Source organism: Eumetopias jubatus, unplaced genomic scaffold, assembly GCF_037043125.1.
Source record: "Eumetopias jubatus isolate StellerSeaLion01/CBP00866 unplaced genomic scaffold, mEumJub1_p1.0 scaffold_1, whole genome shotgun sequence".
Lineage (NCBI taxonomy): Eukaryota > Metazoa > Chordata > Mammalia > Carnivora > Otariidae > Eumetopias > Eumetopias jubatus.
In genome coordinates, this window is record NW_028274807.1 from 118,586,618 (window position 1) to 118,614,511 (window position 27,894).

A 27,894-nucleotide genomic window follows, 5' to 3' on the forward strand; every position below is an offset into this window, starting at 1 on the left:
GGCTGTTTACAGTCATTTTTTTTCTTCACATAGTTTTTCTGGACTGCATTCTTTGTCTTTTCCTTCTGGGATTCAAATCACAGAAATGTTAGGCCATTATTGTCTCACAAATCCATGAAGTTCTCTTTTCTTTCTCTCTCTCTCTTTCTCTTCAATGCCTTTTCTCCTTCTAATTCAGGTAGAATGAAAAAAAAATTGAAGAAGCAAAATCCAGAGTATCTCCTCACCTTCTCCTGTAGAGACCCCTGAGTCCTGTTCCTCAGACCAGAAAGAGGGTTCTTCTGTAGAAACTCTTCAAATTTGCACCCAGACCCAGGTGTCAGGTTTTAGGCTCTCCCTGAGTCTAGGCCAGGAAATATCAGAGAAAATAAATAAAAACAGGAAACTCACCACTGGTTTGGTGTTACTTAGAGTTCCCTGACCAGCCTTATTCTTCTGAGTCCTCAGATAGCTTTTCCACACATTCCATCCAAGATCCTTAGCTGTTTCAGTGGGAGAGACAGAGTGAAACCTGCTTACTCTCAAAGATTTTCCATCAATAAGCTCATTTGAGAACAGTTTAAAAGTGGAAGATTATTTAGAGAAATTTTTTAAGCAAGTATGGAACAACCAGTGAGGAATGTAAATAAACTAAATTCCTTTTTTCCCCCCATTTCTTTGCCTGTTGCCAAAAACTTTCCTCAAACCAGCCATCTTGTATGTTTTCCAAATTTTGTTTTAAAAATATAGGCATTTGGAAATGATTTTTTAAAACACAGATTTGAAAACCAGCATTACTATTTTTATTCTTTAATTTTTTTAAAAAAGAATTTATTTATTTGAGAGAGAGAAAGAGCATGTGAGTGGGAGGAAGGGCAGAAGGAGAGTGAGAGAATCTCAAGCAGACTCTGCACTGAACACAGAGCCCAGAGCCTGATGTGGGGCTCCATCTCACAACCCTGAGATCATGACCTGAGCTGAAACCAAGAGTCAGAGGCTTAACCAACTGAGCCACCCAGGTGCCCTGAAAACCAATGTTATTTTTTTAATATTAGTTTTTGAAGTACTAGAGATATTTTGATGTGCTATATGAACCTTTTGATCAAACGGATGTGACTAATGGATCTGAGAATTCATTTTGAATAAAATTTGTAGTTGTTATTGAACAATCCTTATTAAGTTGAGTTTTAACATAGGTGTTCCTTAAACTTCTCATCTTTAATCAATTTTTCATTGTAAGAATAACAAAACATACAATTAAATTAAACCAACTTCCTTGAGGCTCTTCAAAGCCATCAGTTTGTATTATGACTGATTCTTGAGCCTTATCATCCGATCTGTCTGCCCTACATGCTTATTCAGGACTCACTTCACAAACAAGGATATCCAAGTGGTCAGTGAAAAGGATTGCCACTTCATTAGTTAATAGAGAAAACAAAATCGAACTGCCATGCAATACCACCAAAATAGCTAAAATGAAAAACATAGACAGTATCAATTATTGGCAAGAATATGGCATAACTGGAATTTTCATACTGTTGTCAGGAGCCTTAATGTGGTATAACCACTTTGGAAAATAGTTTGGCAGTATCTTCTAAAGCTAGTACTATATGTACTTAGACCTTAGGACTGGCAGCTTCATCCCTTGGTATATATCAGTCAGAAACATATACATATGTTCACCAAAAAGAATGTCTGTGAGTGTTTAAAGTGGCCTATTTATATTAGCCAGAAACTGGAAACTAACCAAATGCATATCAGCTATAGAACAGTTTAATGAATTGTGTGTAGTCGCACAGTAGAATATTATACAGAGCTAAGAATGAAGTGTAACTACTTGTAACAACATGAATGAATTTCACAAGCATTATGTTGAACAAAAGAAGTTTGTATCTTGATCTGGGTGTTGGTTTCCCGGGTATATGCACGCTGTGAAAATTCATCCCTGTTATACACTTGCGATTTGTGCAGTTTTCTATATGTATGTTATATACTCCTGTAAAAATAGTATACTAAATTAATTAGATCTTGATTTTTTGTTTGTTTCTTAAAGATTGGCTTTTAGTATATCTACTTATTGGTGGCCCCTTATGGAACTCATTAGATGGAGTAGTTTTTCAGTTGATTCAGTAGAGAGGATCTTTTCGTCACAAAACTAGGATTGGTGTCGGGGCGCCCAGGTGGCTCAGTTGGTTAAATGGCTGCCTTCGGCTCAGGTCATGATCCCAGGGTCTTGGGATCGAGCCCCACATCGGGCTCCCTGCTCAGTGGGGAGCCTGCTTCTCCCCTGCCTGCCGTTCCCCTCTGCTTGTGCTTGCTCTCTGTCTCTTTGTCTCTCTAGCTCTCTCTGTGTCAAATAAATAAATAAATTCTTTAAAAAAAACCGAAAACTAGGATTGGTGTTATCTTCAGGAGAATGATTTATTTTAATGCCAAAAGCACACAATTGATTTTTAAATAGCCCAAATATATTTATTTATTTTTAAAGATTTAACTATTTGAGAGAGAGACAGAAACAGAAAGCATGTATGTGGGGGCAGGGGTGGCGGGTTGCAGAGGGAGAGAGAATTTTAAGCAGATCCCTACTGAGCGTGGAGCCCGATGCAGGGCTTGATCCCATGACCCTGAGATCATGACCTGAGCTGAAATCAAGTCAGACGCTCAACTGACTAAGCCACCCAGGTCTCTGTAAACAGCCCAAATATCTTTAAAGGAAAAAGTAAGGTGTGCTGCATACAGAGCTCATCTAAGACCTTCCACAGGCCCCTAAACCTGTGCAGTGTGGGAGCCCAGATAGTACTAGAGTAGATTGGCCTTTGTGTTGACCCTTTCACACTGTACTTGTAATAAATGTGGGTGTAGGTAAACACTAGTCATATAACATAATTCTGTTTGTCTCTCCCCAGCCCCTCTGTTTTGTTTTAGGGTTTTTTTTTAATTATTTGTTTTTCACAGATCTTTTCACAGATGCTGCTGAGACTGAAAAAATGGCCAAAAGTTTAGAAGATTCTGAAGGAGTCTGTTTTGTTCCATCTTTTAGTGGATTGCAGGTATTTTATATATTTATTTTTTCAGTCCGTGACAACTACAGAAATTTTTCTCCTCATACCCACACTCAAAATTATGTACCTGTTGCTCCCTTACCTGAAAATTTGGCAACTGAGCAGTATGAAGGTAAAGGTATGTTCCAGGGCTGAGGAGCTGTGACTTAGCACAGATTGCATGAGAAAGCACAGCACATTCAGCCTAGAGCTCCACCCATGTGGAAATGAGAAGTTGGCAAGTTTGGTATAGAACTTTTACATAAGACTTAGCATTACTTTATCATAACCAAAAGCCATTTCCCAGTGGGGAAAGATATATCCGTATATTGGCATTTTTTACTTAGAGGAAGTGTCCCATTGAGAATTAGAAAAATAATGTTAAGATTACACACACACACACACACACACACACACACACACACACACACACGTATATTTTGCAGTTATTTATTAAGTTTCATTAACTTTTATAAAAAAAAATCAAAATTTCTTTTGGTTAACTGTTGTGGTGGAGTATTGGTTACTTTGCCTAATCAAAAGTGAACCCGGTAAGAGACTTGGCTTTGTAATATTTAACTTAGTATTTAATTGAAAAATCCGTGATATTGCCTTTGATTTTAGCATATTGTTATAAAGACCTTTAAAAAACTTTTCAGGTATATTATTATGAACAAATTCCTTTTTTTGGAAGGCTTATACTATTCTTTTAATCCATCTCTAAATATGTTTCCTTTCAAAAAATAAAAATTTCTTTTACTTCTAGTCCATCCCATATTCAGGCAATCAGTTAAAAAAGCCGCAAATTTGAAAGTTTGGATAATATAACGTAGAAACTGATGAAAAAGGATTAGATCAGGGTGTTTCAAATCTCTAAAAATATATTTCCAATCTAGGCTTTTAATAGGCATTATTTTAATATCTGTAATAATTTCCTTCTATATACATTACCCTAAAGGACTAAAAGTTCATAAACTACATAATAGAAATTGCAGTGTGTCCTCTTTAGGGTAATATGAGGACTGAATAGTATCTATCCTAGGACAGGGGATGAAGAATATTTGTTGGATTGAGGTTTCAGGAGGAAGCTTGAGATGAATAGTTGTCATCAGCCAAGGTAGGACTTAATTAGGCTACTGTGTATTCTTCCCTTTTTAGAAAAATATGCTCAGGGACTTAATAGTGACTTTATCTTGGCAGCTCTGTTTTTAACTTCTGCCTCAGTCCATATGCTTGTAAAAATAATATCAAATATATGAGAAAAAGTATTGCTAAAGCCCAGAAGATTAGGCAAAACTCTCACAGCTGTGGTTTTTAATTTCATGTTAATAAAAAATGTCCCCGTCCTGCCATGACTGCAGCCTGGCAGTATGTGGGGTTTGAGAGGGGTGGGGGAGGGCTGCATACCAAGTAGTTCCCAATGTAGCACTGAAATGCCTCAGTGGAAACCGAAAGTGAGTTCAGACAATACTGTGTTGATACTAAGCTGTTTGAAAAATAGGAGGGAGATCACTGATAAGCGGCCTGTGTCAACAACTAAAGAAAATGAGGGATAGGGGAAATGGAGGGGAGGAAGGGTCAAGTATCTGCGATTCTGCCTTTAATTTTAGAATATTGTTATGGCCATAGATAACAAGGGGCAAGATATTAAAAGATCCCAATAGCCTCCATTTCTCCAGGGAGTCTGCTGAGACAGGGGTGTTGGGGGCACTTTGAAGAAAGTGGGAAATCTAGGACAACTAGCAAGGGGTGGGCTAGAGCATGGGGGCCATAACCCGGGATGGCATCATTTGGTGCAGTCATTGTGGCTTCGCTGCGGCAGGGCTTGTGGTTTGTGGGGGGAGCTACTAATGGAGAATATCCATGACAGGCATCAGAAGCAGGAATCAGTGGCTGTCTGCTTAACTTGAAAGTTACCGTGATGGTGGCAGTGATAGGATGGACAGAACTCTGAACCAAGTGTCAGTCCTCAAAGGGTGAGGGTTCTTAGGTTTGCCTGGAATAGGCTTGCTTATCCTACCCTGAGAGGAGCTGGTGGTTCACCGGTATTGGAAAGAAGTCGGGCAACTGACTTTGCAGTTCTCAATGTTCTTTGTGGTTTCTTCTCTGTGGGTCTGCTTTTCTCATTACCAGCACTGCTCTGTATTCTTTCTTCCTCATAACCTCTGCTTCATTGTCATTATTTTCCTCATACTTTCTGCTTTTCCATAATTTGGAAATATACACAACATTCTTCAACTTTGTGCCTTTTAGCTTCAGTTCCCCCTGTTGAGGGTCTTTTTCTGAGATCATCTTTTCTGAGAAATCTGAGAATCTGACTGGAGTGCCTGGTCCTCTCAAGCGTTGGACAGATTTTAAGTTTTAAGTTTTTAGAACTTCTCAGAACTGGTTACGGTTTAGGAGAATTTATTTACAGTAGAAGGAAGGACTCCGAAGGCATAGAAAGGGTTATGAAGAGAGTCAGTAGTGGGAAGGGTTTTGGTAAGAATTAATAGTAATATAAAATTGTAGTGAATTCTTGCTCTGTGTCAGGCACTGTTCTAAATGTCATGCATTATCTCATTTAATCCTCAGTAACTCAGTAACGCAGAAGATACTCTTACCATCCCATTCCAAAGATGAAGAAACTGATTTAGAGCTCTTAAATCACTTGGCTGGTCTCACACAGGTAGTGAGCGGCAGAGCTGGTTTCAGGGCCCAGGTGTTCTGATTCCAGAGTCCAGGTTCTTAACCACTCTGCTGTACTGGTTCATGGTATGGCATAAAATATGACAGTGGGAATACAAAATAGATGCCAGAGGAATTTGTGTTTAGGTTCACGGTTGACAAGGGGCAAGAGAAATTAACCATCCTGCAAATCCCCAGTAGATTAGGCTAAGATCCCAGGGGTGACAAGGGCCTGTGGGGGCAAGCAGTCTATGCCTTGGTCATAGGTTAGCTTAGGTTAGCTTAGGCCTCCAAACAAAACTTGACTGAGTCCTGCTGTTCCTGGTTGGTTGATGGTCTGGGAGGCTTACTCAATGGGATTGGCAGTGACAGATTGGAAGTATGGCCGGAGACTGTCTGCCCTGGCAAGGTGTGACCAGGCCCAAAGGACCTTGCCAGTGTTTTTCCTGCCATATCATCCCAAAGACAGACTCACTTGGACTAATATGGGGGCATTGTAACCAAAAAGAAATTTGTAGGTTTCTATGGAATTTATTACCTCTCAAATTGGCCTATTACTAATTAATTGTAAATTATGTGCATAGTTATGTTTACAAAAGTGATTTCAGGCCAGTCATACCAGGATTTTATGTGGTATATTAGAAGAAAATATTTTTATGCAGAAAATACATAGCACACAACTAGGGACTAAATGAACAGGCTGAATCTGATCTTTGTTTTATAGTATTATACCACCTGATACAGGCCAGTGTGACTGTATAAATAAGGTTTCACTGAGTGAATCACCAAAACATGTTAATATATTTGAAAAATAATCAGGATAAACTCATAATAGGAGGACAGTCACAGCTACAGTAAAGATAAGATGTAATATGGAATTTCTTCAGTTAAGTAATGAGGAAGAGTATTGTTTGTTCATTGATTAAACAAATGTGTGGGGCGCCTGGGTGGCTCAGTTGGTTAAGCGACTGCCTTCGGCTCAGGTCATGATCCTGGAGTCCCGGGATCGAGTCCCACATCGGGCTTCCTGCTCAGCAGGGAGTCTGCTTCTCCCTCTGACCCTCTTCCCTCTCGTGCTTTCTATCTCTCGTTCTCTCTCTCTCAAATAAATAAATAAAATCTTTAAAAAAAAAAAAAAAAATGTGTGAGGATCCCCCGTGGGGGCCAGATGCAGTGCAAGGCCCTGGAGACACATAGGAATGAGTTTCCACAGGGAAGATAGACTTTTAGCAAATGTTCACACAAATATATGTGATTATAAATATATAATGTGAAGCTCTAGGGTTCCATAAAAGCACTGATGGTGGCTTGGTCTTGTCTCTGGGATCCGAAGTTTTCTCAGAGGAATCTGAGCCAAGATTTGGAAGGGGAGTAGAATTAACTAGGAAAAGGGGTGGTAGAAAGTTTTCCAGGTAATGAGATGATGTCTCAAGGCCCTGAAGCTGGAAGGCGCTTTTCCTCGGGCCCATCATTTCCTGATAGCACTAGTACTTCCCTCTGTTGCGACCTCATATCATACATTGAAACCATTCTTCTGTCTTTTTCCTTGTGAGATTATGAGCTCTGGCAGGGGTCTTTGCTCTTCATCTTTGTGTCCCAGAATTCTGGGGATGCAAAGATGAATACAAACTTCATCCAACATATACATAATTCCAACTCAAGACTTTGGCTCTTTTAAAGACAGAAGTTAGGCTGGATCATTTTTCCTATTAGGCAATAAGACTATTAAGCTAAGAAACAGAAGAGTTTGAATGTCTGACAACAGATTAGGTGTAAGTTATGACACTGAAAAACACATATTCTGCCTTACAGTTTTTTATCTTATGACTAATGGATATTTTAAAAAAAACACTCTACGAAAACAATTCTGGTTTAAAAACTTTACAGATGGGGGCGCCTAGGTGGCTCAGTCGTTAAGCGTCTGCCTTTGGCAGACGTATCGTATTATTAAAAAATAATATGATCTTTTTTTGTAAAAGAAGGACATGCCTTCTTTTATTTATAGGTATTATATAATGGTAGGTATGAATATTCATGCATGTGTATATTTCATAAAATTAAATGAACATGGACAAAGGTGTAGAAGGATATTTACCACATTGTTAATATGGGACATTGTTCCCTGGGGAGAGGATGAGAAGGAAGACAGGGAGAGAGGAATATCAAAAGCGTGTACTTCAAAAAGCCAACCACCTGAGGCACCTGGGTGGCTCAGTCGTTGAGCGTCTGCCTTCAGCTCAGGTCATGATCCCAGGGTCCTGGGATCGAGCCCCTCATCGGGCTCCCTGCTCCGCGGGAAACCTGCTTCTCCCTCTCCCACTCCCCCTGCTTGTGTTCCCTCTCTCGCTGTGTCTCTCTGTCAAAAAAATAAATAAAATCTTTAAAAAAATTAAAAAAAACAAAAACTTTACAGATGGAGAAAAGGGGAAATACTAGGATTGCTTTTCATTTCTTCTTGTAAAGCTAGACATTTAATAGTTTGTTACTCTGTAAAAAAAAATAATAATTTATTACTCTTCTCTTCGTGTGAGTTCAGACAGAAGGTATAGCTAAGTCCAATACTTATGACTCAACCTTGCTTAAGTCCTATTAAAGAGTTACCCTAACAGTTGACATTTTTTTTTTTTTAAGATTTTACTTATTTATTTGACAGAGAGAGACACAGTGAGAGAACGAACACAAGCAGGGGGAGTGGGAGAGGGAGAAGCAGGCTCCCCGCTGAGCAGTGAGCCCGACGCGGGGCTCCATCCCAGGACCCTGGGATCATGACCTGAGCCGAAGGCAGACGCTTAACGACTGAGCCACCCAGGCGCCCCTAGCATTCTTTTTTTCTACCATGGCAATGTCTTTTTTGCATAATATGCCTTCAAGTCTATGCATATAATTCAGAACAATAATAAAAATTTTTCCTTTCCCTTTCTTTAGGCTCCATTAAATGACCCCTGTGCATGTGCCTCTTTTATGGGTTTGAAGGCTTCCACCAATAAATACCATCTCGTACGAGCAATATTGGAGTCAATAGCTTTCAGGTACCAAAACCTGCCCTAAACTCTCCCTTCCCCATACAGTATTGCCATTTCCTTCTATTAATTTCTGCTAAACTAAATTATGAAATTTATTAATTTTAACTGAGTGTTTATACCTTTAAATTCATACTGTTTATGACATAATCTGCTTTTATTGCTAATTTCCTTAGCATTTCTTTTTTTTTTTTTTTAAGATTTTATTTATTTATCAGAGAGAGAGAGCATGCACAAGCAGGGAAAGTGGCAGGCAGAGGGAGAAGCAGGCTTCCCACCGAGCAAGGAGCCTGATGTGGGACTCGATCCCAGTACCCTGGGATCATGGCCTGAGCTGAAGGCAGACGCTTAACTGACTGAGCCACCCAGGCGCCCCAGCATCTCTTTTTTATATGTGATAGTACCGGTACCATTTACATTTGATATCTGAAAATAGATGATTTTTAAAAATACAGTTAGCCCTTGAACACCATGGGTTTGAACTGTGCAAGTCCACTTACACGTGAATTTTTTTCAGTAGATACAGTACAGTACTGTAAATAAATATATTTTCTCTTCCTTGTGATTTTCTTAATAACATTTTCATTCTCTAGCTTACTTTATTGTAAGAATAAAGTATAAAATACATATAACATACAAAATATGTGTTAATTGACTGTTATCAGTAAGACTTCCTGCCAACGGTAAGCTATTAGTAGTTAAGTTTGGGGGGAGTCAAAATTTACACACAGATTTTTGATTTTGTGGTGGGTTAGTATCCGTACACCCTGTGTTATTCAAGGGTTGACTGTATCTAATTTCTTAGGCATAAAAGATTTAAAATTTGGACTTTCAGAGATTTTTGTATCCTTACTGATAAAGGAGACTTTCAAAGGTTTTTGTTTCCTTACTGATAAAGGAGAATTCTAATTATTCTAATTAATAATGCTTCCATTATACTCAAAGATTGAATCACCAGAATTACTCTTTTTGTATATTTCCCTGTGGTCTTTTTATTATGGCACAGTTGTAGTTTATTAAAATTAAGAATGTGGCTATCATGAATATGGAACATTTGGAACATTTAAAATAAAAATGTGATTACAAAATGATTATTTTTATATTTGATGAATTCTATTAGATGTTATTCATGTCATATCATCTTAATAGCTTTCTATTAAATGAATGCTTGCTTTAAATTTTTATTTGTAGGAAGAATAATAGATTAAATTTATTTCTAAACGAAAAATATGCTTCCTTTTATCAAGTGAAAAGTACAAGGCCCGAAACCTCTTGCTTGTTTGAGCATTTATTATTGACTTCCAGTTAGCATAATATATTTGAATATATTGGTTTAATGTTCTCTTTTGTATATTTTATATACCATATAAATAAAACCATAGTTTTTATTTTTCTAGACTGGAAAAAATAGAGAATTTTCTCTAAATAGTTATCTTGACTTTTTTACTAGAAACAAACAGTTATATGAGTTGATGCAGAAAGAGATCCATATCCCTGTGACAAAAGTCCGGTACGTAAACTTTGTTTTCAATAGATTTAATTAGAAACTGGAAGTGAGTGGTAACCGCTATTAGTATTTTCATCATTATGATTATTCAGGATTTAAAAAATACATTATGCCTAGTTTCTTTGCAACAAAATTCTTGGTCCTAGGAATTTGGAAAGAAAAGGAAAGCTAATTTTGGATATGGAGAATATAACACAATATAGAATTTAGGAGGATCCTATTATACGTTTGTATATTATAAACATCTTTAAAATCTCTTTTTTGGATCTGTGGCTGTCCTTTTGGCATGGAAGCATCAAATTTTCTTTGCTGGTATGTCCAAATGAATTTTTATGTTGGCTTAGTTTACTTGGCCTGTTTTGAACTAGTCTTAGGACAAGCAGGGCGGGTGGGAAGATTGATGTCAGGGATAAGGAAAAGTGTTTGAAGATTACCTAGTGAGTAACTTTATCTTCAGGTCAATGGGAAGTGATATAATTTTGGAATTAAAAAGTTGAACTTAAAAAAATAAAATCAAGAATCTAAAAAAATATATGTGGCCCTTTTAAAAAAAATTAATAATGTTTTTATGCTTCTGTTGGAATAATTTATCTCAAATATCTTGCTCCCTACAGGGCAGATGGAGGAGTTTGTAAGAACAATTTTGTTATGCAGATGACTTCAGACCTGATTAATGTGAATATAGAGAGACCCATCAACTTAGACATGTCCTGCCTTGGTGCAGCTTTTCTAGCTGGCCTTGCTGTTGGTATGTGTGGATTTTATAAAAGCGAGAACTGTCTTGAAAGCCATTTCTTGCCAGTAGCATTTCTCTTCCCAATTCACAGAATTATAGAGCGGGTCTGGAAAACCTTGGTGTCCATTAACCTCCATACACATATGCACATAACTCACAAAATACTCATTTGACCTCTTCTGTGGATGGGTCTTCCCCCTCCCACCGCCACCCTCCTCACTTCACTCCTTCAGTCAGAATTACGAGGCAAGGAAAACTAATTTTCAACTGCTCTGTCTTCAGCAAAGGGAAAGTCTCTGGGTAAACTTCCTGAGTAGATAGGCTTTTCTTTGGCATTAGAAACCACTCCATTCTTTTACATATTGAAAATTTGTTGAGTACCTGCTACATGACCGTCACTGCTGGGAATAAAGAGTTTAAAAGACATAGTCCCAGACGAACCATGAGAGACTGTGGACTCTGAGAAACAAACTGAGGGCTCTAGAGGGAGGGAGCTGGGGGGATGGGTTAGCCTGGTGATGGGTATTAAAGAGGGCAAGTACTGAATGGAGCACTGGGTGTTAACATGCAAACAAGGAATCATGGAACACTACATCAAAAACTAATGATGTAATGTGTGGTGATTAACATAACATAATAATTAAAAAAAAAAGACATAGTCCCTGCTATGGGAGTCTCTAGTTACAGCCAGACAAGTCAACCAATTATTATACCTGTGTGATAAACCCAGCGAACAGCCATAGCTTTAAGCAAGTGGTGCAGGCTTCCCAGAGGAGGCTCAGTTTTGAAGGAGTTAGCAGACAGCCAGGAGAGGCGGTAAGGAGTCCTAAGAGGTGAGTGGTCCAATAAAGAAAGCAGCTTGTGCAAATGTCCCAGCCCATTACAGTAAGTGCTGATAGGGGAAGAGCAAGAGGAACGGCTGGAGAGGAACAGAGGTCCAGTTGTGGTAGACTCCTCATACAGAGGGGTTTGAACTTAATCGTGAAGGCACTGGAGAGCCACTGAAGAATTTTAGGTAGGGGAGGGACATGGATAGATCTATATTTGAACAGACCACTTTGGCAATTAGTGAGAGGATTAGTTGGGAGGGTGAAGAATGGACTCCAGGAGGCCAGTTAGAGGGTTCCCTAGGAAGTAGGATGCTGATGTGGGGCATTGGGATTATTTAATACATTCCTGTATGGAAGGGAAGAATGTACAAAACAGGATATTTTGCAGTTAAAAGTTTTAGGCTAATATGTAGCATTTTAAAGTTACAAATCCAAAAAGTTTGAAATCTTGTTAAGTTCAACTTAAACTTTATTCTACTAAAAATCTGTTAACTTTGAATAAAATTGAAACAATCACTTTCATTTGTTCTTTGATTAATGTGTGATTAATTCAAGTTGAAGAAAATAACTTTCCCTTAAATAATCATTTCCATTTACAAATTTAGTTAAATTCCTTTGTATATTTCAACTAATACACATTTAATACAATTGACTTTCTTTTTAGTAATTTCATATGCCTAACTGAGCAAGCTTAGAAGTGTAACAAAGAAAATCTTCTCAGGTACTTAAACAACTCTTGCAAAATGAATAAATTAAGCTTATATTTGCAGTAAATCAAATGCTCATAAACATTCTGATATTGTTTATAAAGTAGATCAGATTTTTCTGTGCCTTTTCAGCTTATAAGACTAAATATGTCAGATTCTCTTGAACATTTTAAATACTTTAAATAACAAACACGTACAGATTATTTTTTTTAAGATTTTATTTATTTATTTGACAGAGAGAGCAAGAGAGCACAAGCAGGGGGAGCAGCAGAGGGAGAAGGAGAAGCAGGCTCCCCGCTGATCAGGGAGGCTGATGCTTGATCCCAGGACCCTGAGATCATGACCTGAGCCAAAGGGAGATGGCTTAAGCGACTGAGCCACCCAGGCGCCCCCATATGACAGATTATTCTTAAACATAACACAGTGGCTTGAGCTTTAGCTATTTCATCATATCTATACTTAATTTCAAACCTTTTTAATACAGAGACTTCACTAACTACAGGGAGCAGTTTTACCGTCTCAGAAAAGCTGAGATTTCTGGTTGACTTGCTTCTCTTTAAGGAATCTGAGACTTGAAGGCTATGCACATCCTCTGTATTTTCAAAATTCACCCAGGAAATGAGTCTATCTGATACATACTTAATAAAATTACTTGAAAAAATATGTATGTCCTGGAGTGCCTGGATGGCTCAGTCGGTTAAGCATCTGATTCTTAATGATTTCAGTTCAGGTCATGATTTCAGGGTTGTGAGATCGAGTCCTGTGTTGGGCTCTGTGCTCAGTGCAGAGTGCTTAAGATTCTCCCTCTCCTTCTCCCTCTTCCCTTCCCCCAGCTCACACTCTAAATCAATCAATCTTCAAAAAAAAAAATGTATGTTGGGGCGCCTGGGTGACTCAGTCATTAAATGTCTGCCTTCGGCTCAGGTCATGGTCCCAGGGTCCTGGGATCGAACCCCACATGAGGCTCCCTGCTCCGCGGGAAGCCTGCTTCTCCCTCTCCCACTCCCCTTGCTTGTGTTCCTTCTCTCACTGTGTCTCTCTCTGTCAAATAAATAAATAAAATCTTAAAAAAAAAATGTATGTCTTAACGAGTAAATAATTCTGGAAATAAGGATTTTAAGAACATGCTTATTTTCATGACTAGACTTGTCTAACTTTAGTATACTAATAAAAACTATTTTTAGTCTTAATAACATCTATAAATTAATATCTTTGAATATAGATGAGTCTAAAATGCTGACTTAGTTAGAAAGAAAGTGGTCTGATAGAAAATTTGAGAGGAAGGAATTTTGTGTCCGCTTTATTGGTAAGAGAAAATATCCTTCAAGAAGACTTGTCAACTGTGTTAGTACTTCAGAGTAAGTGAACTATACCAGGTTAATTAATAAGACACCTCGGCCATTTCAGACTACTTATGGTCATAGTTATAAATGTGTTTTCTTGCTGCTTTTTATTATAAATCACATGATCCTCTTTGTGAAGAACAATATAATCATGAAGTGGGATTTAAATAACTTGTGTGAGATACAATAGTTTGAAATAGAAACTAATTATATGCAATCCCACTTTTGAATATATGCATATCCCAGGGAGTTGCCTCTTACCTCAAGATATATGACAAAAATCCTAATTTATCTTTGTTTTCTTTTTAGTTATGTAAAACGAAAATACACAACTTCTTACTTGTTTTCTTTTCTTCATAGAAAGTCACGAAATTGAATGATGATAGGGAGAGGTTGGTCTAGAAATGGTTTGGTGTCCTGCCACACAGAAATAAAGCTGATAGAAACCAAATGATTTTAAAATCCTGGTGTATTTATTCCCATGGATAGTCAATCTAACAAAATTCGAAAGCACTAAAATATTTTAAATTGTGTTTTAAAACAGTTGTTTACCTGTGCACCTGTTTGCGTAGGTTTGTGGATAAACTTTATGGACTCCTTCTCTGCCTTAAAATTTGAGAGTAATTTTTTCTATCTATAGGGTTTTGGACTGACAAGGAGGAACTAAAGAAACTGAGGCAAAGTGAAGTGGTTTTCAAGCCACAAAAGAAATGGCAAGAATATGAAATGAGTATGGAAAACTGGGTCAAAGCAGTGAAACGCTCCATGAATTGGTATAACAAGATGTAGCTCTAACTGGAACGACTGAAACCATATACGGCTAGTTGATACGACACGCAGATGAGACACAGCTCAGGGATAATAACCAATACGACAATGACTGAGAAGATTTCAGATGAGCTCTGCAACCTGAGAGAAAAAACATTGCTTTTTTGAATACGAAACAAAACAAAAAATCCCTCATTTTAAAATCTAAACCTTGGTAAGATTGTAAGGCAACAGTACCTCAAAACTTTGTATCTTCTGTTTTGTAGCAAATTCCAAAGGACGTTCGCCATTTCCAGCCATATTTTGACAGCTGTGGGTCTTCCTCCTTTTTATACTCGGTCAGCGATACATACGAACGTAATTGTTTACTATCTGAGTTAATAGTTCTGGGTCAAGCATCATTCATGTTTTGTTCCAAAATTAACAAGTGTTCCTTTAATTCTTTAAAATTAAATGGGCTATATGAAGTTCACATAGCTAGAAAGAAAGACTCACTGAGGAAATGTGGAATTTTGCAACATTAATATTTTATATTTAAAGCCATAATTGTTCAATACTATATCCAAATATGAGCTCGATATAGGCTCACATAGGCTTATTGTTAGTCATTTCTTTCCTTTATTGGGCTTAAAGACACTGCCTTAGTTTTTCCTTGTTTTCACCAAAATCTGAGCATTCTTTTTGTATTGAAAAAATAACTTTAGTGAATGAAACTACAGAGGGTAATGATTCATAAGGAAAAAGAAAATATTTTCTTTCTCAAATATTTGAAAGAAAAGGATTTCTTTCAAAAACTTCTGGCTAGAGTGTAACATCCCATTTTTTACAAAATGCGGGTAGTGGATATAAATCTTGCTTTGCTCTTCCTGTTCTTTATCTTTGTTGTTGAAATGCTTGCATAAATATCTTTTGCTTTTATTAAGTGCCTAATTGACAGAGCTTAATTTGAAGAAAGTGCCCTAATTCATTGGTGACATAAGAATTGTCTTCATTGGGGTATTTCACTTATCCAGGTATCTTTTACTTCCGTTCAATCTATTCATTTCTGTGAGATAGGAGCAGTGGGTAGTTGACAGAGGTAATGGGAGTGTATTCATGCAAATGATTGCCCTACAGTTACTGGGCCAGAGCTCCACAGAGAGGAGCAGGGACAGTTCCACATTCTCAGACTTTCCTGATAGAAACAAATGTAAAAGAATCAAGAGTTGTGAGTAGCTTCAGGCCCCATGTAAAACTGTCCTATGGCAGTAGACTACCCTCCAGCTTGTTCTTATGTTATTTGCCCCTCCCTCCTCCACTTGGGCTAGGTTCCATTTCAATTTGTAGCAATAATGAATTTATTTCCCTCTTATTTGGGCTTTTTTATATAAAGGCCTACTGTTACAGAGCTAGTTGTTAAGTGCTAATGTAACTTCAAAAGTGACTGTTACAGGGAATTTTGTTGTTGCCATCATATATGTCCATTTCAGTGACAGATATGATAGAACTAGGTGTCACACTGCATTTCTACAAATTCCATTTCAGTGAACTTTGTCTTCTTGAAGTATTAAAGTTTTTGATGGAATCATAATAGCCAATATATAGTATCATTAACTCCATTAATTAAGATTTGGAAATATTTTTGTGAAGTGGAGGTATTTTGTTTACTGTAAAAAGTCAGATTCCATTATGTAGATAATATTCTTCTTTTTATTCTTTTCATTTTTCTTATGTCCCTTTACAAAGCTTAGTGACCAATTATAGGCCGTTTTATCAAAATCAGATCACACGCAAGCTGCTCCATTGTTTTACTGTTTCTTACAGATTCTGCTTCTCAGTGGGTATAATTTCATAGTAAAGAACTGTCTCTGTGTTAGGATATACTGAATTGTAATATTATTAATACTTAAGAATTTGTTAGCTCATTTCTTTTTCATATTCTCTCTCATCAACCACAAAATAAAGGATAAATACCTTTTAGATAATGTGAAAAAGTAATTGTGAACATGTCTCATCGGAATAGAGCATCTCCTCAAAAATCAGTGGCTAATTTTTTCTTCTGTTAGTCTAGAATTAATCTTTTATTTTTACTACGTCTGGCTGTTTTTTAGTGACACAATTTAGTAGATCTTTTGCCATATTTGACCTAAATCAGAAACGTGACCACATTTGCTTTTGTGGTTGTAGAAACAGTTGACATTCAAAATCAGTTGAGCAAAAAAATTTATCGTTTCCATCCTCCAAGTTTATTTTCATTTATATGCTAATATTTGCATATTTGCAGTTTAAAATATTTGCAGTTTAAAAAAATTTGTGCTAACATTTCTCAGCATGTTTTATTTTCCCATTATGGATCAATCAGATATTTTTAGGAGGTCTGTAGCTATCTTTTTAAGTAGGAGAATGTTTCTGTACAATCCTTCTTAAAGTGGTACTAAATGCTTTCATACCTAGACTTACTGATTTTTAATTGTTTTATATCCCACCATAATACGGTTTCTCAATCTCAGCATTATTGACATTTGGGACAGGTAATTCTTTGTCTTGGGTTGTTGTACTGTGCATTATAGGGTATTTGGCAGCTCTTTACCTGCTAGCTACCAGTAGCATCCCCCTAGTTGTTGTGGTTAAAAATGTTTCCTAGCACTGCCAAATGGACCCCAGGAGGCAGTATCACCCCCAGTTGAGAACCACTAATACACAATCTTAGAAGAAAATTGAAGACTCAGCAAATGTAGTGTGTCTATCATGCTCCTTTTCTCTCTGCCTCATTTTACCTTAGGAAATGGTAGTTAGCAAAAAGAGGTGGTTGTATCTTAAAATAAATAGGGTTTCTACTTTACTGGTTAATGAGGCAAAAAAAAGAAAAATCTTATGTTGTAATTGTCTTCTGCTGTTTTTACTCACTCACCCCTGTCCCCATTCCTGCATCCTCTGTGGTCTTAATGAGTGGGTTTATGACTTCAGTATAGGATTAATGTAGTCTGCAGAGCATCTTGATTTTATCTGCCTTTTTGCTTCCTTTTCATCTCTGAACAAAAGAGATGATCACTCTCTTTTATCTGCCTCTGTGTAAGATTCCCATCAAACTGGAAGTTCCGCAAAAGCAGAAACCATGTCGGGTGCGTCAGTGGCTCAGTTGGTGAAGCGACTGCCGTCGGCTTAGGTCATGATCCTCGAGTCCCAGGTTCAAGTCTGCATCGGGCTCCCTGCTCAGTGGGGAGTCTGCTTCTCCCTCTGACCCTCCCCCCTCTCATGCTCTCTCTCTCTCTCTCTCTCTCTCATATAAATACAATCTAAGAAAAAAAAGCAGAAACCATGTCTGCTTCCACAGAACTTAACTGTGTGCCTTCCTATTGATACGGTGAATTTTTACTTTATAAGTGCAACTTTTTTTGCATATGTATTTTATCCCTGATTTATATACATTTGTTGGTAAGGAACAGCTTATATTTGTTGCAAGTAAAATATATTTTGTTGGATTAAGAAGGACAACAGTTGACCCTTGAACAACATGGGTATGAACTGTGCAGGTCCACTTATATGCAGATTTTTTCCATAAATATATGTACCATACTGTGAATGTATTTTCCTTATGATTTTCTTAATAACATTTCCTTTTCTCTAGCTTACTTTACTGTAAGAATACAGTGTATAATGCCTATAACATACAGACTATGTGTTAATTGTTTGTATTATCAGTAAAGATTCTGGTCAACAATAGGCTATTAGTAAAGTTTTTGGGGAGTCAAAAATCATATACAGATCTTTGTGCGGGGGGTCGGCACTCCTAACCCACATGTTGTTCAATGGTCAGCTTATGAGAGCTAGAATCCTCCTACTGTTTATTTTTAAATTCTTCATATGTTTATGTATTTCCATATGTGTTTGTATAGAGATACACATCTATAAATACACATAACTATATCAACCTTCTAAGGTACAGTTGAAGGCTTTCCATTCACCAGTTTTGTGTATTTGACTGCAGACAGCTCACAGATTGAATCTTAAGAATGCCAAACCCTCTGATGTTAGAGGGAAGTAACTTCAGAAACATCCCCTTCTGCAGAGGACTTTTACTGGGGACCAGTCTTCATTGAAAAATAATCTAACCCAGGAGTTTGGCAAGAATTTTATAATTCTCCGAAGAGAGGACCCTGGAATTCTTCAACTTGAAGTGATTCTAGAGTCATCCAGACATAGCCTAGAAGGCTTGAATCTACCCCAAAGGACTCTGAATTCCTTTGGGAAATCTAGATCATGGTTCTCAGTTAGAATTAAAATATACTCTGGACCTACCTGACCCCAGAATCATCTTCTTGCATACCCAATGCCAGGTCATCTGGTTCAAACCAGTCAAAATGGTAACCCCAAGGAAGTCAAGTAGGTGATCCTTGTTTGTTTTTAAGTTTTGGAGCCTCATAGCCATAGATATTTTGGTACCAGCACTGGTTCTAAGTCACTGGCTATATTGTCACCATATTCCCATGGGACCCTTGCCCTTAGGGTAATGCAGGAATGATCTTGGGAGTGGGAATGTTAGAGACAGGAACCTGAAGAATCAGATACTTCTGAAATTTTCTGTATGCTATTTCTACTGCCTTTCCCCCCTTTATTATAAATGTGGTTTATTAAAATAAAATGGCTGTCTGTATAGATATCTATACTATTTAGAAAATAAATGATGCAAGGTTTCAATTTAAATGAGCCATATCGTCACAAGAAACTTTGAAACTGTTCCAGAGTAGCTGTACCATTTTACATTACAACCAGCAGTGTATGCGTGATCTAGTTTCTCCATATCCTCACCAGCATTTGATATCACAATTTTTTATTTAGCTAGTGTGATAGGTGTGAAGTTTTCTCATTGTGGTTTAATTTGCATTTCCCTAAATAATAATGATGTTTAACATCTTTCCATGTGTTTTTTTTGCCATCTGTTTATCCTCTTCAGTGAAATGTCTGTTCATGTCCATTTGCTAATTGGGGTGTTTGCTAAATGAGCCATATCTTTACATGAATATCTTTTTAAAAAACTTTTAAAATCAGTACGGTGACTTAAGAATTCATCAAGTAGCATTTCTAAATCCTTCTAGGCAAAGTGTATACAGCACTTGAATGTGATTTTATAATGTACTGAGCAGAAGAGTTCTCACATTCCCTCTGTACTTATTATGTAGTATAGTACTAATACTGTATAACAGCAAAAAAGTTTCAAAGATACTTTTACCTAGAATGTTAAGTAGGGTGTACAAATACGTATTTTGTCCATAGCTATCATAATGTTTGTAATCTCTTTTTAAAATAAGCTGACTTGTGTTTCAGAATGATTTTGTGGAAAAATAATTTGAAATTTTCCTATTCGTGCAAGACAGTTAATATATTTTCTAGTTCATATGCATTGGCAAATTCATAATCTTATTTCTCTGATGTTCTTTACAAATTTCATAGTTTTATTAGATCGTCATTGAGAACCTAATAAATCAATGTTGAGATCTACAAATACAGTCTAAGATGCACAGCAATAGAAATGGGTATGTGAATTTTTCCCTTAACGTTTTTCTACTTTATTTTTGGATTTATTTTTTAATTTCACCTGGAAATTCTTATTTAATACTATTTCCTGTTTTGGTTTCTGCACATAAGAAGGTCACAGAGGAATTGGGGCACCTGGCTGGTTCAGTTGGTAGAGCATGCAACTCTTGATCTCAGGGTTGTGAGCTTGAGCCCCACGTTGGGTATAAAGATTACTTAAAAATAAAATCTTAAAAAAATAAAAAAGAAGGTCACAGAGAAATAAGCATGTGGTAGCTACAAGATAAATTTGAGCTAAATATGGTTAGAGAAGAAAGGTTTTCTGTAGCCCTGCCTCTTTAGATCCTATTAGGCTTATCATTCATATTGTACATTCTTGCACAAGGGAAATTACCAGAGAAGAGGGTCAATTCTTTGTGGTAGGAAAAATGATACAATTTGTTGTGAAAGTATACTGTATTTTTAAATACTTAGATTTTAAATAACGAGGAAAAATGATTTCAAATACTAACATGATAGAATTAACCTAGCAGTTGTTAAAAATCCCTTCTGAAAATTATCTAAAATTATTTGGGAAACTACAATGAAACAGTAAATGATTTTTTCTATACATATTACGTATTAAGGCCATTTCTATTTAGCATTTCTCTGTTCATTGCTTTGGTTTGCACACATGCACAGCAGCAACATCTGGATGGTGAAGGATTTAGTCAGTCTGGATTCCATTCCCTGACTGTAGTGAGGAATGGTATCATTCCAAAGTAGGAAATTTGAAGGATGATAAACATTCACTTATTAGAAGGAAAAGAGGGGTTTTCTTTTAATTTTATTTTAGGTCAAAGTAATATTAGTCTAAAGAGGATAAGGAAGGCGGGCATCATGGAGATACGTGGAGATGGCTTTTCTGAAATTCATTTTATAGCAATACTTTTAAAGAATTTTGCAACTGTAAAAAATTGAAGGAAAAAAATGGGGATGGTAGGGAGTAATACTGGATTTTTTGCTACTTAGAAAAAGAAACAACCCATCAAGAGGTGGAGATTGTAGGGCGGATACATTGGCTTTGCTAAATCCCCTTCCCCCTCACCCCCCATTAGGGCAAGAATCTTAGCTACTGGATCCCAGGCAGTTCTCATATCCTCTAACACAGTCCATAAGGCTCTGGTCCTGTCTCTCCTAGAAAGTCCTGTCTCTGTCAGCATCTCAGGTTCATCACCAAACACTGTCAAGAACTGAGAAGAGTTTGAAATTTGACTCTACTTGGAAACTAAGAAGTTAGCCTCCCACAGTTCCATGGATATTGGCAGAAGATAGGAGACTCCTGGGTCAGAGATTAAGGACTTTATTACTCATAGGCATAGCAAACATCACAATCTTCATATTTGCATTGGTTTCCTGTGCTTCTCAACTCCCCCATGAAGCAGTCCAGATTGATGCTGTGCATGCAGTGAGTCTGTGGTACAGCGGAGGAATCTCAAGCTTAGGAAACTTGTCTTTTGTAATGGGCTGCAAGTATATGTGTCTGATGCTTGCTTCAGAGGAAATTACTTTATTATATTGGACAGTAAACAAAACTGCCCTCTACTCTGGCGGGAGACACATATTTGGCAACAAAGGCCTCAGTGCCTCTGCTTGCAAGATAAGCAGAAATGAGAGAGCCACGTAAAATGGACTCTCAACAATAAATTCATTATCTTAATTATGGCAATGGTTTCATGGGTGTATACATATGCCCAAACTCACAAAATTATTTACCTTTTGCACAGTTTATTACATGTCAGTTTCACTTCAACACAGTGGGAGGAAGAAAAGTCTCAGGTTGTTGGGACCAATAGCCTCAATGCCACCAAAGTACTTTTCAGAAAAGCAGAATTTCAGGCCTCATTTCAGATCTTCTAAATCAGATTCAGTATTTTAGTATTTTAATAAGATCCCGCAGTATTTAGTTTTTTAGCTTTTTATTTTGAAATAATTTTAGACTTAACAGTTGTGAAAATGGCACAGAGTTCCCCTCAGCACCCAGCTTCCCCTAATTTTTTTAATTTAATTTTATTATGTTATGTTAATCACCATACATTACATCATTAGTTTTTGATGTAGTGTTCCATGATTCATTGTTTGCGTATAACACCCAGTGCTCCATGCAGAACGTGCCTCTTTAATACCCGCCCCCCCCAAAACCCTCAGTTTGTTTCCCAGAGTCCATAGCCTCTCACGGTTCGTCTCCCCCTCCGATTCCCCCCCTTCATTTTTTCCTTCCTACTGTCTTCTTCTTCTTCTTCTTCTTTTTTTTCCTTTAAATTTTTATTGTTATGTTAATCACCATACATTACATCATTAGTTTTTGATGTGGTGTTCCATGATTCATTGTTTGTGTGTAACACCCAGTGCTCCACGCAGAACGTGCCCTCTTTAATACCCATCACCAGGCTAACCCATCCCCCCACCCCCCCCAGCTTCCCCTAATTAACATCTAACATAACCATAATATAATCACCTAAACCAGGGAATTCACATTGATATAAGAGGATTAACTAATCTACAGACCTTAGTAGGATCTTGTCAATTTTCCAACTACTGTCCTTTTTCTGGCTCAGGATTTAATCAAGGACCCCACATTGCATTTATTTTCATGTCTCCTTAGTCTCCTCCAATCTGACAGTTCCTCAGTCTCTTTTTTTCTTGACTTTTTTTTTTTAAGATTTTATTTATTTGACAGAGAGACACAGCGAGAGAGGGAACACAAGCAGGGGGTAGTGGGAGAGGGAGAAGCAGGCTTCCTGCTGAGCAGAGAGCCCGATGCGGGGCTCGATCCCAGGACCCTGGGATCATGACCTGAGCCGAAGGCAGATGCTCAACGACTGAGCCACCCAGGCGCCCCTTTTCTTGACATTTTTAAAGAGTACTGGCAGTTACTTTGTAGAATGTCCCTCAATTTGGGATGGTCTGATATTTTCTTGTGATTAGGTTAAGGTTCTAAATTTTTACAATGCTGCAGAAGGGATGTGGCCTTCTCAGTGCATTCTATCAGGAAGACACATCAGTATGTCTTCTTATTGATGATGTTAACCTTGATCATTTGATTAAGGTGGTATCTGCCAAATTTTTCCACCATAAGGTTACTGTTTGCCCATTTGTAACTAATAAGCAGATTGTGAGGAGATAGTTTTAGACCAATGTAAATATCCTGTTTCCCATCACACTTTCACTCACTAGTTTGAGCATCTGTGGTTAGTTCTTGCTGGCAGCCATCACTCCTGCACTGTTTGCCTAATAATGGTGATTTTCTATTTACAGTATTTCTTTACATTTATTCATTGGAATTCTACCATAAGGAAGAGCTGTTTCTTATCCTCCATTTATTATTTATTTGCTTACTTATATCAGTTTTGGTCATTTTTTGGTCCACTTCACATCCTCGTGGCTCACCTTCTGATCCCAGTTGTTGCAGCAGTCACCAGCCCAGGTATAACCTGTGGACAGCATCTTGCATCACCATAACTCCTGTTTTCTGGGCTGGGATTTCTCTACCTCCCAGCTTGGAACTGATTCGAATCCAGTCCGTCATTGTCACCCATGATCAAACCAGGAGGTGCTAGAGACCTAACACCCTATGGTGCAACTTTTAAACAATGGGGAAGAGAGCCAGTGTATAACCATGCTCCTCTTCAGTTCCTCACATGGACGATTCTGAAGGGTATTCTTCACAGCAACTTGCAGTCTCCTGCTCCGTCAAGCTTCAGTGGCCTCGAACAGGTGATCATCTCAGAAACTAGCTTGGATTGGCTTTTCCTCCTTCATGTTTCAAGCTTCCCAGCCCCTACTCCTGTTCCTTGGAATCATTTCCCAAAATAAACCACCTGTGCAGAAGAATCTGTCTCAGAGCGGGGAGTGGGGAAGGAGAACAAGCAAAGATTTGTGTATTACCAGTCGTTAAATATTTTGACTCTCACCCCAGTACGTAACCAAAACCCTATGAAAACTTTCACATCTACAAAGGAGAGGTGTACAAGTAAATTCATAACAGTAGAATAGAAAAAAAACCCAAATATCTATCAGTAAGAATGGATTATATAAATTTTGTTATTTTTTACGTCAGTGAAAATGAATTACATCAAGACAGATGACTCAAACAAAATGAGCCAATAATAATAATAATTTACAGATGAGTAATAGTTTGACCCCAGATATATGTAGCTCAAAAACATGCAAAACTAAACAATATATTGCTTGGAGTTGTCAAGAAAACCAAGAAGATTGTAATTCAGGATAGGGTTATTATGGGGAGGCACACACAAGAGTTCCAGTGATGTTAATAATCTATTTCTTAAGCTGGTACATGAGGATTTATCATTATTCCTTTTTTTTTTTTAAGATTTTATGTATTTATTTGACAGAGAGAAACACAGCGAGAGAGGGAACACAAGCAGGGGAAGTGGGAGAGGGAGCAGCAGGCTTCCCGTGGAGCAGGGAGCCCGATGTGGGGCTCGATCCCAGGACCCTGGGATCATGACCTGAGCCGAAGGCAGATGCTCAACGACTGAGCCACCCAGGTGCCCCATCATTATTCCTTATACTTCACATTTATATTTTTAGAATTTATTTTTAGAATATAAATCATAAAAAGATTTTAGGTTTGATATTAGGAAGAGATTAGTTTTATTAAGGGTGACTGTGAAATCCTTCCCCTGGCCTAACCAGCTAAATCATTCCAGAAATGAATTCAGGAGAAGGTTGTGTCCCTGGCTGAGGAAATTCCAAGGCATAGAGGACAGTCTCTGGAAGACAAGGCCTTGATTTAACACATTTTTGTATTAAGTGTCATTTCTTTTGTCAAGTCACTGGATGGATTAGGTGTGAAAACAGGATGCTGTTTAAAAATGAAGTCCGGATCTGCAACTGTCCAGACAACTGCGGATCTTTTTGTATAATAAAAAGGTGTCATTAAGAACCTGTTACTCAAAAGTGTAGTGTGGCAACACCAGCACCAGGTGGGAGCTGATTGGAAATGCAGCCTCTACACCCCACCTCAGACCTACTGATTCAGAGTCTGAATTTTAATAAGATCTCAAAGTGATTCCTGTGCACATCAAAGCTTGAGAGGCACTAGTTCAGAAGTCCTCTAGCTGCACCTACAGAAAGCAGCCTTCAGCGCTGGGAGAGGGGGCAGCACATGCAAGTTCCTCGGGTTTAACTGTAACAAACAAATTGGTGTCTTCCGTGGCCCTCTCTTTGTTGGCCCACATATTTATAGGTAGAGACTTTATTTATTTATGCTTCTTCCCTCTTTCCAACTGTGCTGGGCTATGGATGAGAGTGCCATTCAATAAAAACTTACCGAGCTTCTCTTAAGCACTGAGGGCAGGGTGGTGAATAGGATGGCATGGCTCAGAATATCAAGGAGTTTACAAGATACAGATACTAAATGAGTAGTATCTGTTTAAAAGATGCGGTTTGATGGGCAAAGAGCTGGAGATGGGGAGTCAGAGGAAGCTTTACAGAAGAAAATAATCTCAGCTTAGATGAGAAGGCGCATGTAGGTGAGATGTAGGTGAACTGGGGGGTTATTCCAAGCACAAGGAATACATATGAATGGAGCTCTTTGGGCATTTATATGTGTATATCCCATGCCTTGCGCTGTTCTTGGCATACAATAAGTACTTAATAAGTGTTTGCAGAATCAGTGTGTGTTCTGTCATATTTCAGACATCTACTCTCTGGTATGGGAGATAGTGGAAGCTTTATTTTCCTTTTCAAAGGAAATAGGATCCCTTAATGGGCAAATGAGAAGGAAGAGAGCTGAGTGTTGTGCAAATTGCTAAATTGGAACTGTGAGTGGGAACGAAAAATTGATTTACATGAATTTTCCTCCCTGAAGCAACTTGACAATTTATTCTGTTCTGGAGAATTTTCAGTTTTTGGCTTCAAAACCAAGCTGTTCCTTATTCTGAATTTCTTGGCCTGCTGTGAAACTAGCATTTAGTGTCTTTTACAGCATACCCTGATTAGGTCATGGAAATTCACAGCTAGATCGAACCAGTATATGGAAAATTTGAAACTTTCACTGCCCATTTTACTTTGTGGTGTTGGAAGGTGTTATGAAACATTGACTTTTAAATCAATTTTTTCAAAAACTATTATTTAATGATCATAATTGCCATCTTTTATTGAACACTTACTATATGTATATTACAGAGCAAAATCCTCATATTAACTACAAGAGAGTAAGTTGAACCACTTGAATATTGCCAAATATTAGCAATTCATATGGTTCAACTTAATTTTGTCTTCAGACTCTCATCTTAGAAACTTATTAAAAAGGTTTCACTGACAGCCAAAGCCCTCCTCCAAAATTAAGCACTGAGTTTTTGTTACAGATAAGGAGATCCTGACAGAGTTATAGCTCCTTATTAATATCCACCCATCTTACCCCCATTAGTCCAAGTGCTCTGTGTGTCTACCATGGTTGTTTACACATTGTCCTGAAGTAGTTTACAATCCCATTTCTCCTGCTAGACTGAGTTTCTTGTGGGTGGAGGTTTTTTCTGTCTTGCCCATTTTTGTTTCGTTGTACCTAGAGTGTTTGAAAAGAACTTGTTAACTTGAAACTTTAACAAAATTTCTGGTGGAAACTTAAGAAATACTATTGATTTGTTACTGGAAAATGCATGGTAATCACTCCAGTGGGGCTTTTGCATTTTAGAATCAGTCCAAAGAGTACTGCATTTGGCATTCTTGAACTCCTAGGAGTTTATCTATGTACAATTATGCAGAAATTGTCTCTCCACCCCACCCCGGAGAAAAGTCCAAAGGTGCTCTCACTTCCCTCGCCTCCTTTAGATATTTCCTTAAATGGCATCTTTTCTGCCGCCTTCCCAGAGCACCCCTATTTAATACAAGCCACCGCTCAAACACCTTTTTCTGCTTATTCCCCTCCCCCAGCACCTATCATGTGATAGTTTACATTTTGCTTATTTCTTTTGCATATTTTCTTTCCCGTCCGCTAGAATGTAAGCTCATACGTGATTTTTCACATAGGCACTGACAAAATGTTTTAATTTTGAACAAAATGGACATGTATTTGGGGGGTGTGGGCCGCAATTTTCTCTTCAGCTTCTAAATGACATGGTGACCTGGCCTGGTTTGGATCCTATTTGCCTGGGTATTGAAGAACCCACATCCCCAGTGGTCTGTAAGCCATTGTCTGAATAATTAATTACGGGGTGCCTCACACGTGGCCTCAAAGTCACTTGTCCCCACCCTCCTCCTCCTCGCTGCTCCCGGGGAGGGGGGGCAGCCATCAAAGGCCTGGGGACTCAGAAATAACCGCCTTAGTTCCTTTTTTCCAAGAGAGATGGGGTTTTCCTGCTTCGGGCCTGGGGGATGGGGTTGGATGGAAAAGTCAAGATTCTGATCCAAGCCCAGGGGAAGGGATGGGGGGGAATGGGCGTGTCTATAATTTTAGGCCTCAGGCCTGCAGCCCGCACCGCAGGCGGCTGGAGAGCAGAGTGTTGGAGTCACCTCGGGGTACCCATTGGGAAGCTTCGGTGAGCAACTGGAGACCACGGCTGAGCGCTTGAGGTCCCGCCCCTTCACCTCGCCGCCCCCTCCTCTCTTTGGGGAGCCTGGGGGCGGGGTTTGTTTACTCCTTGCACGCACCGCCGACCTGGCCAATCCGTGGGGAGCGGCGCCTTACGTCACTCATCCCGAGAGCCAATCGGAGCTCACCGTGCTGCTTCGCCGCCAAAGCTTGCGCGGGGGAAGCGGGGCAGAGGCTGGGTT

General features: G+C 38.3%; 1 protein-coding gene across 1 annotated transcript in view; it reads left to right on the top strand.

Moving 5' to 3' along the window:
- Positions 1–19,986, top strand: part of GK5 (glycerol kinase 5) — an 81,802-nt gene extending 61,816 nt beyond the window's left edge. The window contains exons 12-16 of the mRNA XM_028099196.2: positions 2,935–3,029; positions 8,613–8,716; positions 10,158–10,217; positions 10,829–10,962; positions 14,471–19,986. Coding sequence (XP_027954997.1) covers positions 2,935–3,029; positions 8,613–8,716; positions 10,158–10,217; positions 10,829–10,962; positions 14,471–14,619 — 542 coding nt within the window. The 3' untranslated portion in view covers positions 14,620–19,986. The remainder of the gene's footprint in view (positions 1–2,934; positions 3,030–8,612; positions 8,717–10,157; positions 10,218–10,828; positions 10,963–14,470) is intronic.
- The last annotated feature ends 7,908 nt before the right edge of the window (positions 19,987–27,894 follow it).